Here is a 16,044-nt window from a genome sequence, read left to right as displayed (position 1 = left end):
CTCATCTCTCGTCCCAATCCTGACCCACTAACAGCCTAAACAGCCTACACCATCTCTGTTTACCAGTGAGCGTGATCCCCAAATTCTTGAAGGATAAACTGCGTCCGACGGAACTCATTACACTTTCATCGATGTGTAGTGTTGCTGGCAAATATATAGCTCAGAAGAAAATGCCAAATCATAGAGAGGACAATTACGGCGACTGTGAAAAACAATGCATAAAAGTTCGGCTCCAGTTCTTATCACACTGACCCCGCATTCACTTCTAAGTGCAACTAGCAGACGGCACCCACACATTATGCAAAGTACTAACCAAATTTCGCAGTGGAGATCCAATTCTCCTTTTGTTTTGTGTCTGATAAATACAATGCATAACTGAAGGCAGTTTGGTTCCGGAGCTCCAAAGCTACTGATGATGCAATAAGAAAACTTCCTGTTCAACCTAGTAACATCCTTCGAACTTTCTCACCCTCCGTCTAAATGTCACCTCCACTCGTTATCGTGGGACTGATGGACTAGAATTTGAAAAGACCTATGTGAAAGGCTGGGTAGAGCACTGCAACAAACAATCCTCAGGGCTAGAATCGTTCCTAGCTGCCTAACTTTCCATTGGTGTCTATGAAATGAGCTGCACTTTATGTCACAACTTGTGCAGAGACAATTAGCGAAAAATGCTCCAACACTTCCATAATTGCTAATGTATGCGACGATTGCCATATAAGAAGCGATAAATGGGGAATCGAATTGCATCATCTCAAATTTGCAACGCTCCCGTTTGAAGCCTGCGCATCTATCCTGCTTCCTAAACTTACCACGCAGTTCCACTCAGTTCAACGCAATCAGCTGCACGTGAGGGCACCTGCGTTAGCACACGCAGATGTGGGAGAGCAGTCTAAGGACTAAGCTTACTCTCCTGAATAATATCTCCTGACAGACTACTTGGCCCAAGTGTGAGTCATCCAAACATTCCGTTTGGTGTCATTTCAAATTGACTACGGGAAACCGGCTAAAGGATAGGTTTCAAATTCGGAACGAGAAGGGCTATTTCCCATCAGGCAACACGTCATAGGAGATATTCAAAGCCGACTGTAAACTTGTCTTTGTCAAATGTCCTAGTATCTTGCAATCGAACACTATTTCTGCATCAGTAAATCGGTTCTGGTCAGCCATACACTATAAATTCTAATCCACACATGCGTGTACCTAGCATTATGCATAACTGAAACAAAATATATCCTTAATCACTAAAACACTGAGCAGTTAAAATAAAGCAGAAAGAGAAATTGGACGACAAGGTCCCTATTGTCGACAACGTATGCACAGGCAGTCAGCTGCATGTACACTCGAGTTTGTAAGCTGGGAAGTTGGGCTTCCTGATAGCCAAGGTGCATGCGTTTCGATATCGCTCTGAATGGCCTCAACCTACACTTAATCAGCACCACATCCAGAAATTAGGCCACATCATATGGCACAGTGAGGAGGAACCAAAGAGACTCCACTTTTCTTTGGAATGCTTTCTGTATTCTCTAGGGGATTAGGAGTCAATAGAAACACTCAGTGATGTAGACATAGGGGTAAAACTACATGGTTGGGGTTACTTCCAGCAGGAGTTGGAAGAGCCGCCTCTCTGCTTTTCGTTTCCTCCTTTGTCACAGTACAATGGCAAGATGCATATATACGTTAAACTATTATTGGAGCACTCAGGATAATGTAGAAATACTTTGCCTCACTCCGAGTGCATCAGAAGAGTGATTTTGAGGTGAGTCAAGTACGAGTATAGAAGGGAAAGTGCAAGGAGAACGAAGGTCAGGCGGAAAGAAAGGAGGTGATGAGGAGAGTATATAAGGTGACACAACTCAGTGCACAAGTCAGAACTAAGCAAAGCAAAGCAAAGCAAAGCGAAGCGAGGCAAAGCAGAGACACCTAAAGAGATGGAAGCAATGATGTACCCAGGCTCGTATGTGTTGAAGACGGAACCCGACACTGCGATGATAGTCGCCTCACAGCCCGTGAAAATGCATGCATACCCACCTGTGTTGACGTCGAACCCCACACCTCAGTTTGCACACACACCACCACCTGTGATGATGTGTCCACCTCCATCTGTGCTGATGCCGAAACCTGCGACCGAGTTGATACACACTTCACAACCTGTGCAAGTGTTTCCCTACGCGTCTGTTATGCAGACACAACCGACGGCTGAGGTGATGCTCACCTCACAACCCGTGAAAATGTACCCATACTCGTCCCCTCACGTAGGCGTCATCCACGAACAAATCTCCAAGTTCTAGTGAGTTTGTCATATCTCTCTAGTTTCTTCCTCCCCTAGAATGTGAATTAAATGCTATTGTACAGATTACATTGGGTAATTACAAAGTAAATTCTCTTGAATTGCATCGTTTAAGAATATCGAGGACCAATTCCATGTTTTCCAGTACCAGCACTGAAGTCTCTTTGGCCATCAACTGACATATCTTCTTTCATTTCTACTCTTCTGTCCTTCTAAAATGCCACAAGATGATTCGGAAATAAAATAGCGGGTTGAAAATGAGTCACGATGCCTTCAAATTGTCATGTAAACTGGATCCATCAGGACAAGATGAGCAGACTTGCAAATCCGAATATTCCAGCAGTTCCATGCTTATGATTTCAAGTTTAATTTTGCAACGTTACCTTGATGAACATACGAAATGACACAATCTGCCAATAGTCAGTTTATCAAGTGTGACATATTACATATTACTTTCCTCCCTTCTTTCATTGGTTCTGTACAAAAAAGTTCGAAAAATTTCTTTTAAAGGCAAGTGGTATCTAACCTATTCTGCAAGACAAAAATAATAACTTATTTGATCAATTTGTCAATACCCGAAATCATTCATGAAGGATTTTAAACCTCGATAAATGCAATAACAGTGATGATTACATAAACCGAGTCCACTGGGAAAAGAATGAGTAGCTTCTATTCAAGCAAATAGAATGAAGCATTCCTGGCTTATTTTCAACCACAATCGTATTTCAGTGTAAAGATTTCCTAATTTAAAAAGTACATTACGAAGAATCTGGGAAAATTTTTCATATTTCTGGAACTTTTGGGAACTTTTGAGCAGCAATTTACACAGCTTTGTGAATCATATTTCTATTAACCAATATCCAGTCTACCTGAATTGCAAAAATGTTTAAATAACGATTGAGCTCATTATCTTGCCTTGCTCGTTCAGCTAATTTCTGAATGAAATCAATTCTAGAAGGCGTAATATCTTAATTTTCATCAAAATAGTTTTTTGGGTGCATTAGTTTGCTCTACTTTATCAATAAATTTACTTTATCTGATGAAATTATTCTTACCATCAGCTTCTGGTTATTGAGCACCGAGGTTCGGACTATTGACGCAGGACATCTACCACTCCAGTCACATGCCTGGTCCCTGTCTAACCATCGGTTTTAACCACCCTTTGAATAGGGAAAGTTCTTTGACTATCTTGGGAAAATGTGCAACGAGCAGGAACAGTTAACACCACGATGAGTGCTACCCAACATTGAGGTTGCACTCGACTTTTAACTCGTAAAGTAATAAAGTAGATAAAATTCGCAACTAAAATTTAGCTGCTCGAGAAACTTTAAGACTACAAAAAATTCAGTGGTTACCAATGAATCAAGGAAGCGAGCAATAGGAGTAAATTTTGGAATTTATAACCTCACTCGACTCGTCCTGATGGGTATACTCTCCTTACCATTTTCATTCTTTCCGCGTGACGTTCGTTCTCTTGCATCTTCAGTTCCATGCTCGAATTTGACTCACCTTAAAATCACTCATTCAATTCACTTGGAGTGAAGCATAGTGTTTCTAGATCAACCTGAGGGTCTTACTAATATTTTAACACAGATATGCACCCTGCCGATGTATTGTGACACACAAGAGGAAAAGTAGTGTAGCGAGACGACTCTTAAATTTTGCTGGAGATATCTGCAACCTCATAGCATCATCTCTATTTTAATGTCCTAGAATGTTCTCATCTATGCATAAGTCCTCAGGGAATACGAATTGCTTCTCGAAGTAAATGAAACTACCTTTGTGTTCTCCTCACTGAGCGGTATGCCGTGTCTCAATCCCCTAGATGCTGTGTAAATTACGACTGGGTTAAGGTCATTCCCATCAATAGAGAAAAGCATTATCGGCGATTACACGAAACCCTAAACCTCCGGCTGACGTAAACGAGTGTGTATATGGCTGACTGTGCATACAATGTCAACAATGACGACCTTTTCTGCCTACACTTCCCATTTTTTGTTTACTCCAGTCAGTATTCCCATAGGATTTGTGTTTGCAAAGATAATAACCTGTTCATAAAGACACATTTATTTTAAGTTTAACTGGTAGGTATTCTGCTCTCCAACTCCTTCACTCTGCTTGACTTCAGTGGTTCAGTGTTGTTGCGATGAAGCATACAGTCTGTTTCATTTATGCATGATGCAAGGTACAAATAAGTCAGAACAGGATATCTGAATGCGTGGACGATCATACATAGCTCACGTAGTGGACATAGCTTCAGCGTGTGGAAATACAGATATCTTGAAGTGCAACCGATGCCGTTGAACTGCCTGATACTACGTGGCAAGTGGAGAACAGTAAGCAATAGCAAGTGTTATGTGTGACTCAAAGCAAGAGAGCTATGCATTTGAAGTGATACAACCATTTTGGTTACAATGCTCCGTATATATCAGCCATAAGCTAAGCGAACAGGGTTAAATCAACATTGGAGCATTACCGTTTAATTGTGTCCGCACAAGAAATCGAGTGAATTACGGCGTATTACTCCAACGCAAACAGAGAAGGAGTAATCCGAAAATGATATAGCTGTGTGGAGTGCTGTTAGCGGTGCTATATCGAGCCTTTCAGTGAGGCCCAAATAAAGTCAGCTGAAGCAATCGGGTGATCAGAAATGTAGCTAGATTCTACCCGGTAGCCGCGGTAGGCCGATAAACGCCATTGGATTAGGTCGGAATTAGTCTGATTACACCTGCGGAAGCATTGAATTTAAGAGTTTATAGTTGACTTTAGCCTTTTATCCATTCGTCAGACCCCATATTGGGGAACCCCCTCCCCCTTCTCTGAACTGCGTTTACAGTAAATGAGAAAAAGCTTTACTGTGGAATGCTGTCCACACTATAAGTACACTATGTAGAAGTGTCGTGAGCTAATTACACTTACAAGCGAATACGAAATCGACATGATCTTTAATGGTCCTAAATTCTATACCCTGTCAGCTTGAGTTCCTCTTACTTCAGCCTTCCCGTTTGTGCTCGTTACGATTTTGTGCATTCATTTAAAAGCTGTGTGTTTGTTAACCACACTTCACATTGATAGGAGTGTGGTGATATTCGTTGGAAACAGTTTACCGCTTAAGTGAAGCGTGAACACATTCACTGGCCAATCAGAGTTAAGTTGAGTTAACCAGGTAGTTTGCACTACAGAATTGGCATGAATGGGGAGCAGTCACGGTGTTTGACCGAAAATGGAGAGGCTGAACCATCGGCTTTAAGCATCCACAATAAACTCATTGAGTGGGACGAGAAGGGTACTACACGAATAACTGTCTTGAACTCGATGTATTTCGTGAGCAATGAAGCATAATCAGTACTTCCATCTGCATATTTTTACTCTCCAAACCACAATGTAAACAACATCGGCGCACCATTCAGGACTGCCAAGTGAAACATACAGCCAGCCGCATTTTATCTGTCAGGATGACTCCCTTAGCAGTCTAGGCGCTGCATAATTAAAGGGTGATAGAAATCTCACTGTGCTTTTATTTTATTTCTACACAGGTGGTGAAGTAAGCATAATCTCAATCGTGTGTTATAACGTCAAATCAGCTGTCTCAGTGTCAGTTAGATGTCCCTCCTCGTTGAACATATTTCCTCTAGCATCAAAGAACATTCCTTATTCCTGTTGTGGAGGTATGTACCACTGATTCAGTTGATGTTTCAAATAATGGCAAACCTGTCACCAGGCATGTGACTGGAGTGAAGATGGTGTTACCTCGATTGTTCAAAGCTTTGTACTCAATAACCGGGTGTCGTTTATTAAAGTAAATTTAGGAGGGAAGGTAAGCACAAATGTGTACTTAGTAGGAATTATCCAGCAACCAAGGTATCTCGGGTAATTAAAGCATGTTAATCCGCGTGGAAATGCTCCATCAATTTCGACGATTCAAGGTAGATGTTGATGGTTTTAACAACTTTGAGCTATAAGACTACATAAGATATTGCTCAATATTTGTCAAAGTTGAGGAGGCATTTTCCCGAATTCCACTGTAAAGTTGATTTAACTAAGACATCTTTACTCTTTTTCAAGACTGATTTGCACCCTCCATCAGTTCACCTTACTGACCAATGTGACGAGGAAGCAATCGCGATATGCAGTACTGTACACCATCTGACCGTGTTCACGCAATGTGCTATCGAGTAAGCATAGCCACCATTACTAGTCTGAACCCGCTAGCCAAATGACGCAAGCGTGTGTAGAGCTAAATGACAGCGCAAACATTACTGCAAATGAGGATCTGGCTTTCCCGCGTTTCCCATTTCTTGACCACGCCTATGAGGATCTCCACAGAGTCCAAACTCACACGGATGAACACCAGACCTACAAACTCTGGCCCTCCTGCACGCTAATAATACATCAATTCTGAATGCTCTTGTGCTCTGCTACAACTTTGTATAAAACTCAGACAATTGCGAATTCCTCCACCTATAAAGCAGCAGTCCCTTGACACCATAATCTGAACAAAACTAGAATATTAATTGGGTTGCCACCCTTAGTGGTGCGACTTATATCGAGATAGTAACTGGAGCATATTATTTGCTGCCACTATTGGGAACCAAACACTGTGAATAGCTGGTGGTGGACCTTATACGATCATGCTTATTACTACTAAGTTGCTGATTATTTTGCGAATATTGCACTGTAAGGTTAAGTAGAGTATGATATTTGCTGCCCTTTCTGAGAACTAATGATTGCGTTTAGTGTATGACGGTCCCCTTGGTGTCACCCCAATGATGAGTTAGCAGTTGGTAGTCAAGAAGTCGCAACAGGAAAATGGTGCGATTCTCGAAGACTAAAAAACCTGCGGAGACAGGTATGCAACCAAATAGGTGATCATTGCACGTCTAAAATTGGGTAGACACAAATCCTTCTGTCAATAGCATCGGATTGGACAAGGTGGTGGTTAGAATCGTTGTTGTCTGAATGCGAATCCGACTGAAGGCCACAAAAGAATAGATAGTAGCATTTGCCGTTAAGGCAGAAGACGAGTAAACAAGAAATTTGTATGCTGGAAATGGCTTTTTTATGTATACAATACCAGTAAAAATCTTAGCGGCAAAAAGCCTTAGACACCTGCAGTTTGTCTGTAAATGTTTCCGTTGTTTGAAGCAGACAGTGAGATGGCTTTGGGAAGTATAGAGAAATTGATTGCATAGCTCAGGATTGCTATTCCTGTTGAGAATGAGTGAAGCATTGCTGCCAATTGCTTTAAAAAACACTGCAAGACAAATAAAGTACCATTAGGTAAAAATGGTGAAGTATTAGCACATGTACTAAAGACGACAGAAAATGTGATTGTAAATGGCTACTTGGAAATGTGATAATATGATGAAGAGTCGATGTAGAGGAACGTGACATTAAAACTAACATTATAAAACCCAATAATTTGCACAAGCAAGCATAAATGCAAGCACCTGAGTAAGTGGTATGGTTTCATGTGCCTCCCACAGCACCACAGCCGCACAACGTATCAAACGCGTACACTTAAAGTAGACTACACCCTTGGCAGAAACCTATTCCATCTCTCTATTAGTGACTTGTGGATTTTGACAATCGACATCTATATTTGTTGCTACTACCTAAGCATGCTTTACAAACTGGTCCTCCTCAATCACGCAAACCCACTGCTTCTAACCTTACATCACCATTGTTTAATTGGGGCAAGTTATCTACATACCGCATATTGGTAACAGGGAAAAATACTGATGCGCTCTGCTGGATCCTCCTGAGCTTAAATGTGAAAGGAGTCAAATCCATCAGCTACCTTCTACAAGTTGAGAAGATATCCCATACCCGAATTCCTCGTCCGATTTGATCGACGCTGATCTAAATATTTATTTTACACTGTTCTCCTCATTAGACAGACAAATTACCTATTACATCAAATTCTGTAATTGTAATGTAACCTTAAGATCGGAAGCCTTCAGACGTTCATGCAGTGGAAAAGACATCCATCTCAGTCAGGTGTTCATTAATGTACACATTCCAATCCTCACAGTCCTCGGTCAGTATCTCATCGATCAGCATCTTTTGCTGTGGCATTCCGTTTCTGTCTCATTGGTGATGATTTCTCTAGCCCCTAACTTCAATTTGGGCAAACTTTTGACCATGATCCTTAACCGAGTTACAAGTAGATGGTGGAATCCGATGTAAAATTTAGCGGCAGCTGTTAGAACATCACCTCAGAAGAGCAGCAGGTGTAATCACCTTGATCTCGAGTTTCGCAACTTGGTCAGTAACGCCCGAGGCGTTGTCAAAGTAGGGTGATCGTAGTTGCCCATTATGGTGCTATCTGAAAAGTGCCGGCAAATATATCTTCATCTCGTAGGCTTCAGGACTTTTGACCACAACGTAGGTATCAGAAGGTGCAGCAAATTGCATACTTCAGAGCACTTTCCAATTTTCAGCCCTACGAAACGAGTGAGTGCCTAGGTGTGTAGTCAATCCAACGCAATTAAAAATACACATCGCCAAAACTAAGGTGGAATGCCTTCTGACTGAAAATTTGGTGTTTACAGCCGTTCTTGGCTAGTGATCGGTACGGTCTACCTACTGTCAAGCAGATGCATGCTAGTGACACTCAGTAGTGCTCATTTCCCTCCCTTCCCTCCTTTTCAGCAATATCGAGGCAACTTGTACTCTTGATTGTTCAGTGTCATTGGTAAGTTAACAGTGGAGAGCGTGCGACCAATGCTCTGTGCTTATGCTCTGCAGTCGCCTTATGCTTGTACAACTCCCTGGCTTACGTAATTGTGCTGAGGTTTGCCTACAATCCAACTATCGACAGGTGTGACATTCTGTTTCCTCTCAACTTCTGCAAGTGACGATCTTACGACTTTTGCAATTAGTGTCTTGAACTCTTTTTCACTTACCGCTTACATTGGGTACTCTGGGCAACTAGTCATTCCAGTAGCTCTACATCCCTCACGTCGCTTTTGAATGCGTTGATAAGCTTATGACTAACTGCAAGAAACAACTCTAGCCTAATTAATGATTGACTGCTCTTGACACAGCACATGTCGTTTCGGATTGTGATGGTTGGTAATTTATCATAGACCGAATTTGTCATCATTTGTGTACCCAGCTTTGTTTCAAATGATAGGTTTTACGCAAAATTGTCAGAGCAGTGCTTACAATAAACACCCTTTTCTCCTCGCATTGCTTCTGTTTTTGAAATAGACAGAAGGCGTTTAAAAATGTGAATGGCATTATATCTTCTTTGCATGGCAAGTAACACTGCTTATTTGACTATTCAACCGATCCGCATAATAATTTATAAACAAATCCAGACATTTGATTGATGTACCACTGACAATGATGCTACAGCAATATGGGAATGATGGGATATATCTGGTCCTGTTAAGTCAATGGAAACAAGAGGTCTGTTCACTTTCTATCCTACTGACCTGATTGATGTGCTGTTGTTGGTAATTAATACCTATTTAATCGCTTTGTGAACAGCATGGTTTCCATGAGCGGTTGTATAAACTGAATCATTTGAGACATTCAAGATAGCTTTTGGTAAACAAATGGAATAGATGGATCCCGACTTCCTTCGACAATAACTTTGGGTAGATGTAAGATTTGCAACCACAATGTTGTCACAGTCAAAATTTGGGTTTACTAAATTAAGGGGAAATTTATTGCGCCATTTTATTCAATATTACGCATTACATTTCATAGCTGCAATGTCTTAACACAATCTAGCCTGACCTGTAGCCCTTCAGCCTGCTAAATTCTGTCAAACCTCTTAAAACACCGAACAAGTTTATGGTGTGCTCGTTTATTACTTTTCCCCAACAGCAATTCATTAGTGCCAGCAGCTTTGGATTATTGAGCACATAGGCTCAAAACCAGCACCACTCTGATCACATACCTAGTCGCAAGCTTGTCCTCAGTTAGGATATCAGCTATATGAGTGGTGGATTTATTCATAATTTTAAAATTAATTAAGCTATTTGATGCTTGTAAGAAAACATTTGATGAGGGGGAGCAAGGATAGATACTAAGGTGCCCGTTTTGAGGCCGATACCAGTCAGTGTTCTGCACGCTTTCTAAGATTTGTTTTTACTTAGAAGGTGATTTAACTGCTTGTGGCGCTTACTATTTTCAGCAATTAGATAATGATTATTAGGCATTGAATTTAAAGTGGCTCCTATTATACCATTAATTAGGAAGTGAGCATCACCGGATCCTCCTGTTTCACTTTCATCTGAGAGTCCAAATAATAAATTACCTACTCCTCTGCAACCTCTTAACTTGAGAAAGGCTCATCGTGACAATTTGCATATCCTCAATGCTGGCCTATCTAACCTCTAACGCTGGCCTGAAGCAGTTCATAGGACATTCGGTAATGGACCGCAGACTCACATGCGTGAACTACTAACCACTAGAATAGGTTCTCTTCATTCACGAAAATTCTCATTCTGTTAGAAGGCTACGTGAAATGCATTAGCGTGCGGAAGATAATGTGAGGGTTGAACCAATGAGCCCACAAATTTACTCCAAAGTTTTGCTCGAAAATGGATTTGGAAGTTTAAGTTAGCATTTTAAGTTGTTATGGTACATAATGGCAACTGGGCAACAGATCTGAATGCCCAATGTTAGTGAAAAAACTCCATTTAATGCGAGTGGAGGTATTTTTGTGCTACCTGTCAACTTGGAAATCCCAATTGCCATGTAGTAGTCCAAAGCATGCTCAGACCTCTGTGGGACAATATGTCTGCTGATGGCGAAGCCCTAAGTTGCAACTTACTTCTGTCGCGCCAGCTACTCATCTCGTTAGTTCACTCAGTACAACGTAGAATAATCCAACCAATGTTGTGCTTAAAGGCGCTTTCATTATTGATACAAACAACATTAAATCAACCAACTCCCTTGACTTTGTTGATTTCGGTTTACGTGAGAGGTGTCATAGGGTAATCATTGACCACTTAAGCTTCTGTCACTTTCGTGCTGACTCTTATTCCCAACTTAGTCAGGGGTAGGTTTTGTGCACTTGGTTGAGTGTAAACACTTGATTGAGGAATGCTCTAGTGTAGAAGGCTATAACTCTTGGTTTGTTGAAACAGAAATTCCTCTATTTAGAAGTCTAGAATTTCCCCGAAAATAATGCGAATTATCCTGAACAATTGGATGCCACCGCATGTTGCTCACTTTCCGGCCCAGCGAACAGAGGATGCAGAAGACACTCACCCATGTATAAAATAAATCAAATTAAGCAAAGTTGGTTGTGGAATGCCCATCTTGCCTCACCCAGTGAGCAAAATGCAGATATTTAAGACAGATGGACTTTCTATCATACTTCTCCTCAAATTCACCACTTCGCCTTGGCTGCCCCCTTTTGTGCCAATTCTGACGTAAAAATTAAGGTTATTGCTGAGTTATGTCGCCTCTGTCCTTTCCGTCGAATGCTCGTGCTTCAAGTGCTTCCACTTCTACACTCGCACACGCGAATCGCCAACAATACTCTTCTTAGTCTGACAACACAATACTGTTATTGCTTGAGAAACAAGCCATCGCCCAAAAACTGATTAGTACGCTTTTATTACTAGAAAGGCGTGATTGTCAATGCTAGCGATGGCGTTGAATGCAATATTTTGTTCTTCGAGAGATCTACCTTACAGAAGGCTGAACTACTCACGACATATCGGTAGCCTCCAATGACTGCATGTCAATTCCAATCAGTCACGTCAAAAACTATTTCGAAAACAGCAATTTATTTATGCTCAATTCTTAAAATGCGTTTAATTAATTCGGGAGCCCTACCCAATGCCTTTGACTAATTTTCTTCGTTGGTCCCATGCTGCTAATTTGAAATAGAATTCTCGTAAAATGCGAGGCTTAAATATTTACCCACTAATCATCAAACATATACTTAAAAGAAGCATTCAACTTGCCTTAAAATCAAGGAAGAGCTTATAGAGATCGTTTAGAACATTTTTAAGTTCCTCAAAATTCGTGGGATTTGGAGGATGCTTTAGAAGCTTTGACGCGGTTGTAACCGCATTCGTCGGTTTTGCCCCCAACAAAGCCGAATATGGGCATGTCTTTAGGCTGTGAAGCGTGTATGACCCTAGTCGTGGATTTCGGCTCTGACAGAGACGACTAAGGGCATTGCTCCGCAGACTGTAAGGAAAATATATCTTGAGTAGCTAATGTAGTCTTCGGAATAAAAGTTTATGGACGCATCTCTTAGGGTTGTGATGTGAGCACTACCTCAGGCCTGAGTATCGGCTTCACTACAGGCGACTATAGATACTGCTTTACAGGTTGATAACTGAGTGTAACCTCCCTCGTTTGTCTTCTTCAATGCGGAAGTGCAGGGACAGATTTACGGGCTGCGAATTGAGCATAAGCTCAGTCGTAGAATCCATCTTAAGTAGAGGTGGAAAATGGCAAGTCTTTGCATCCTGCAAAGAGTGCATGAACTAAATCGCGTGATCCGATTCTAAGAAAAGAAAGAACTTAGGGCTACCCGAGAATTGTGATTTGAGTATAACTTTAGTCTAGCTTTCCGTCTTTATCACTGGCGATTACGCACAAAACATCAAAGGCTGTGTAGTGACTACAATTTCGTCGCGGATTCCGTCTTCAATAAGTACAAATAGGGACATTTAACCAACTTCATTTCCATATCTGTGTATTTGCCTTAGTAGATACTGGCTTAGGCGCTAAGTTGTATCGCCTTTTATATTACTCTCATTGTCTTTATTCTTTTCGTTTGATTCTTGCGCTTCTTGTACTATTACTTCTACACTTGCACTTATAGGTCTCAATTATCTCTCCTCCGGCCCACTTGCAGTGAACGAAAGCATTACTTAATTATCCCATTTTCTATTATAATAAATCAACATGTTTGTCCCATCATTGTACTGTGGCGCAAAAGAAAGGGTAATAAAAAGAAGTAACTGCTCCAACATTTGATGACGATAACTACAATCTCTCAAATTCAAAGCCATTAAAATGCTCTAAAACTTCCGGTAAGATTTAGCTCCTCAAACAGCGAGTGCTTTTAGTATGCCTTAAAGTCTCGTTAGCTTCTCCTCACTGGGTAACATGACCTGGATGCATTCTGTAGATGTTGCAGTAATCGCAATCCAACCAAGCGCATTTGAAATGTCACTATGTGAGAGAGGTGGTGGTCCAGAAGCTCAACCCTTTAACTAACAGAAGCAAGTGTATGAAGATTCGTTGTTAACGATCATGACTTAATTACCTTGCAATTGCCTCGTTTTTTTCATAGCACAGGTTGGCTTCTCCAGTAAGTCCTTGTCCACAGATCAACCTAACTTTGCCTTGATTAACGCGATTAATGCAAAAACTACTCTACTTAAATTTATATGGAGTCTTTGCAAGTTGTATGTATAAATTAAGATTTAGTCAAGGGTAAAGTTATTTGTATTTATAGAGGTTTGGATAATTAGATCATCACCGAGTGAGTTGATCCTGATTTGGCTAAGGAGCATCGCAATTATTCAAGTGCGAAAGATTGCAGTAGTAGCGTCGGTTAAGAGCAAATTCTACAAGCCCCCAAGCAATGCGTGCACGTGGCAAAAATGTATTCATTTTCAAATCCTGAGACTTAGTGTCTCGTGCATAAAGTAATGAGTAGTAAGAATATCAATGAATACTTCTTTTAAAGCCTACACGTACGACTGAGTCTGCACTTCCATAAAGGGGTGTAAAGAAGCCTCTAAATTGCTTAAGACTTAAGAAACTAGCCGCTATTCTGTGTGCTTTTTAGGATTTAGTTTTACTTAAAAAGCGATTTAACTTCCCATAACGCTTACTAGCTCTAGGAATTGGATTATGATTATTAGGCATCAAATTCAAAATTTTGCGGAATGAACCCGAGAATGAGGTTATGCTTGCCTAGAAGCTCATAAAGAAGCCTTCAAGTGCCATTAATGTTAAGAAGTCAGTGGATGGCTTACACACATCCTAATTCTGTTGTGCTTTGCTCTGTCTCTAACAACTAATGCTGAAATACTTATGTAGTGCATTTGCAAGGCCTTCAATATTATTGAGGTAGCGTGGAAGCTAGTTGAGTAAAATTGACGATAGACAACAAGTGCAGCTTCCAAAACAAGTGAATTCACCTGCACTGATCTGTGTCACTATGTGGCTAGGCTTTGAGCAAATATTCTCACGAACAGTAAACGGCATTTGACATGGAAGCATCGGAGGCAACCGACGTGGTGCAAATAGCTCAGTAAGTAAAATCATCGCACGTTAGCTCTGAAATGGGACAAACAGTGAACAGTGCTATTAATGGCGTTGACAGTGACGCTTATTAGAATGAACAATATAAGCTTGGCGTATGGACTCATGAATGGTCTTCCAGGCTCCACATTCGACAAAGCGTTACAGTCAGAGCAGTGCATATTGACAGTGTCAAAGGCGATGCATAAGACGAGAGTGCTGCACTCTCAAGAATGCGCAATACTTCTCAGTGGTGATTTTATTTCACCGGCACATCAATAGATGACATGAAATGCCTTCTTCATTTCATAAGCTTCTGTCAGTGTACTCTGCTATTCACCCTGTTGTTCGTTGGCATTGAGGCGAGTAGGCAATGCACTGATTTCGCATCCGTGGCTTAAACCGTGAGATTGGTTAACTCGGCACGGCATTTCAAGCAGCATTTAACTGTAGTGGACAGTCAAATTTCCATAATGCTTTACTATTTTTTTATTTAGTTCCAGTAATCTGAATAAGAAGTGCTATCTACTGGAATCATTATTAAGGGTATTGAGGTAGGAAATGGCTGTTGATGTAGCCGTAAAAGGAAATCAACAATCCCCTAATTCCATGCCTAGCTTCTGATGCAGTTAGTTAGCACTTCTCTGAATAGGACGCCAAAGGGTCCTATAGGGTTGAAGAGATACATGATAATCTGACTATAATTGAAATGCAGAATATGAGAAAATGCCATTATACGAAGTTAAATGAGTTTTTCATCTACTTCAAGTTCAGGGATGGCACAAAAGGACTAATTAAAGATTTGTACAACCCAAGTTGTTTATTCCAAATAATTTTATGCAATAAAGCCAATCAACCCTCCCAGTGGCACTTACCAAAAAGAATAGCCCTTCAACGGAACACAAGATTGTAGGTGACTTCACTTCCTTTTTAAATGCTTATCAAATTCAACTCTCTACATTGCATTTAGCAACTCACTATTACTGCCCCACACATTGGATTAGCCTCGTACCATTCCACACTCAATCATTCATTTATTTATTGGCATAAAACATCAGAACTAAGAGAAGTACAGTTGTGTTTATAGCAGGAAGTAACTACAGGAGAGCTTGCACACCTTCGGCCGGCTCCTCCATCTCCTCACAACTAGAAGGCTTCCTCACAAGCCTGGGTGCAAGCACAGGCTCAAGCGTACGTGCACTCTACCAATGCTGCGACCATCCACATGGCGTCGCACATGGTGAAGTGTATACCACCTCGGTCACGGGTTGCGGCACCCACACAGACGTCGATACACACTTGCCCACACATTGCGTAGAGTGTGCAACCTCAGTCATGGGTACCGACTTACACGGATAGCAGTATGATCCACACCCGAATTGCATCCTTTCCTCTTTCTCTCTCTCTCTACTTGCTCCGCTTGATACTGTCTTGCGTGCTGACATGTCTCGCCTTATATACCCTCCGCATCGTGTCTGCTCTCTCAGCGTGTGATATGCATGCTCCACGTGCTG

General features: G+C 41.2%; 2 protein-coding genes across 2 annotated transcripts in view; one reads left to right on the top strand and one right to left on the bottom strand. All coding sequences in view use genetic code 11, as the record gives it.

Moving 5' to 3' along the window:
* Positions 1–2,469, top strand: part of EGR_09822 (hypothetical protein) — a gene marked incomplete at both ends in the record, with an annotated part of 2,820 nt that extends 351 nt beyond the window's left edge. Inside the window, one exon of the mRNA XM_024499071.1 lies at positions 2,314–2,469. Within this exon, the coding sequence (XP_024346523.1) occupies positions 2,314–2,469 (156 nt within the window). The remainder of the gene's footprint in view (positions 1–2,313) is intronic.
* A 4,922-nt stretch (positions 2,470–7,391) lies between these two features.
* EGR_09821 (hypothetical protein) overlaps positions 7,392–16,044 on the bottom strand; it is a gene marked incomplete at both ends in the record, with an annotated part of 9,508 nt that continues 855 nt past the window's right edge. Inside the window, 4 exons of the mRNA XM_024499070.1 lie at positions 7,392–7,631; positions 9,562–9,682; positions 10,203–10,290; positions 10,431–10,538. Of these exons, the coding sequence (XP_024346522.1) occupies positions 7,392–7,631; positions 9,562–9,682; positions 10,203–10,290; positions 10,431–10,538 (557 nt within the window). The remainder of the gene's footprint in view (positions 7,632–9,561; positions 9,683–10,202; positions 10,291–10,430; positions 10,539–16,044) is intronic.

Source organism: Echinococcus granulosus (assembly GCF_000524195.1).
Source record: "Echinococcus granulosus chromosome Unknown EG_S00169, whole genome shotgun sequence".
Lineage (NCBI taxonomy): Eukaryota > Metazoa > Platyhelminthes > Cestoda > Cyclophyllidea > Taeniidae > Echinococcus > Echinococcus granulosus.
Note: the sequence above shows the minus strand (reverse complement) of the source record. Positions and strands in the feature narration are given on the sequence as shown.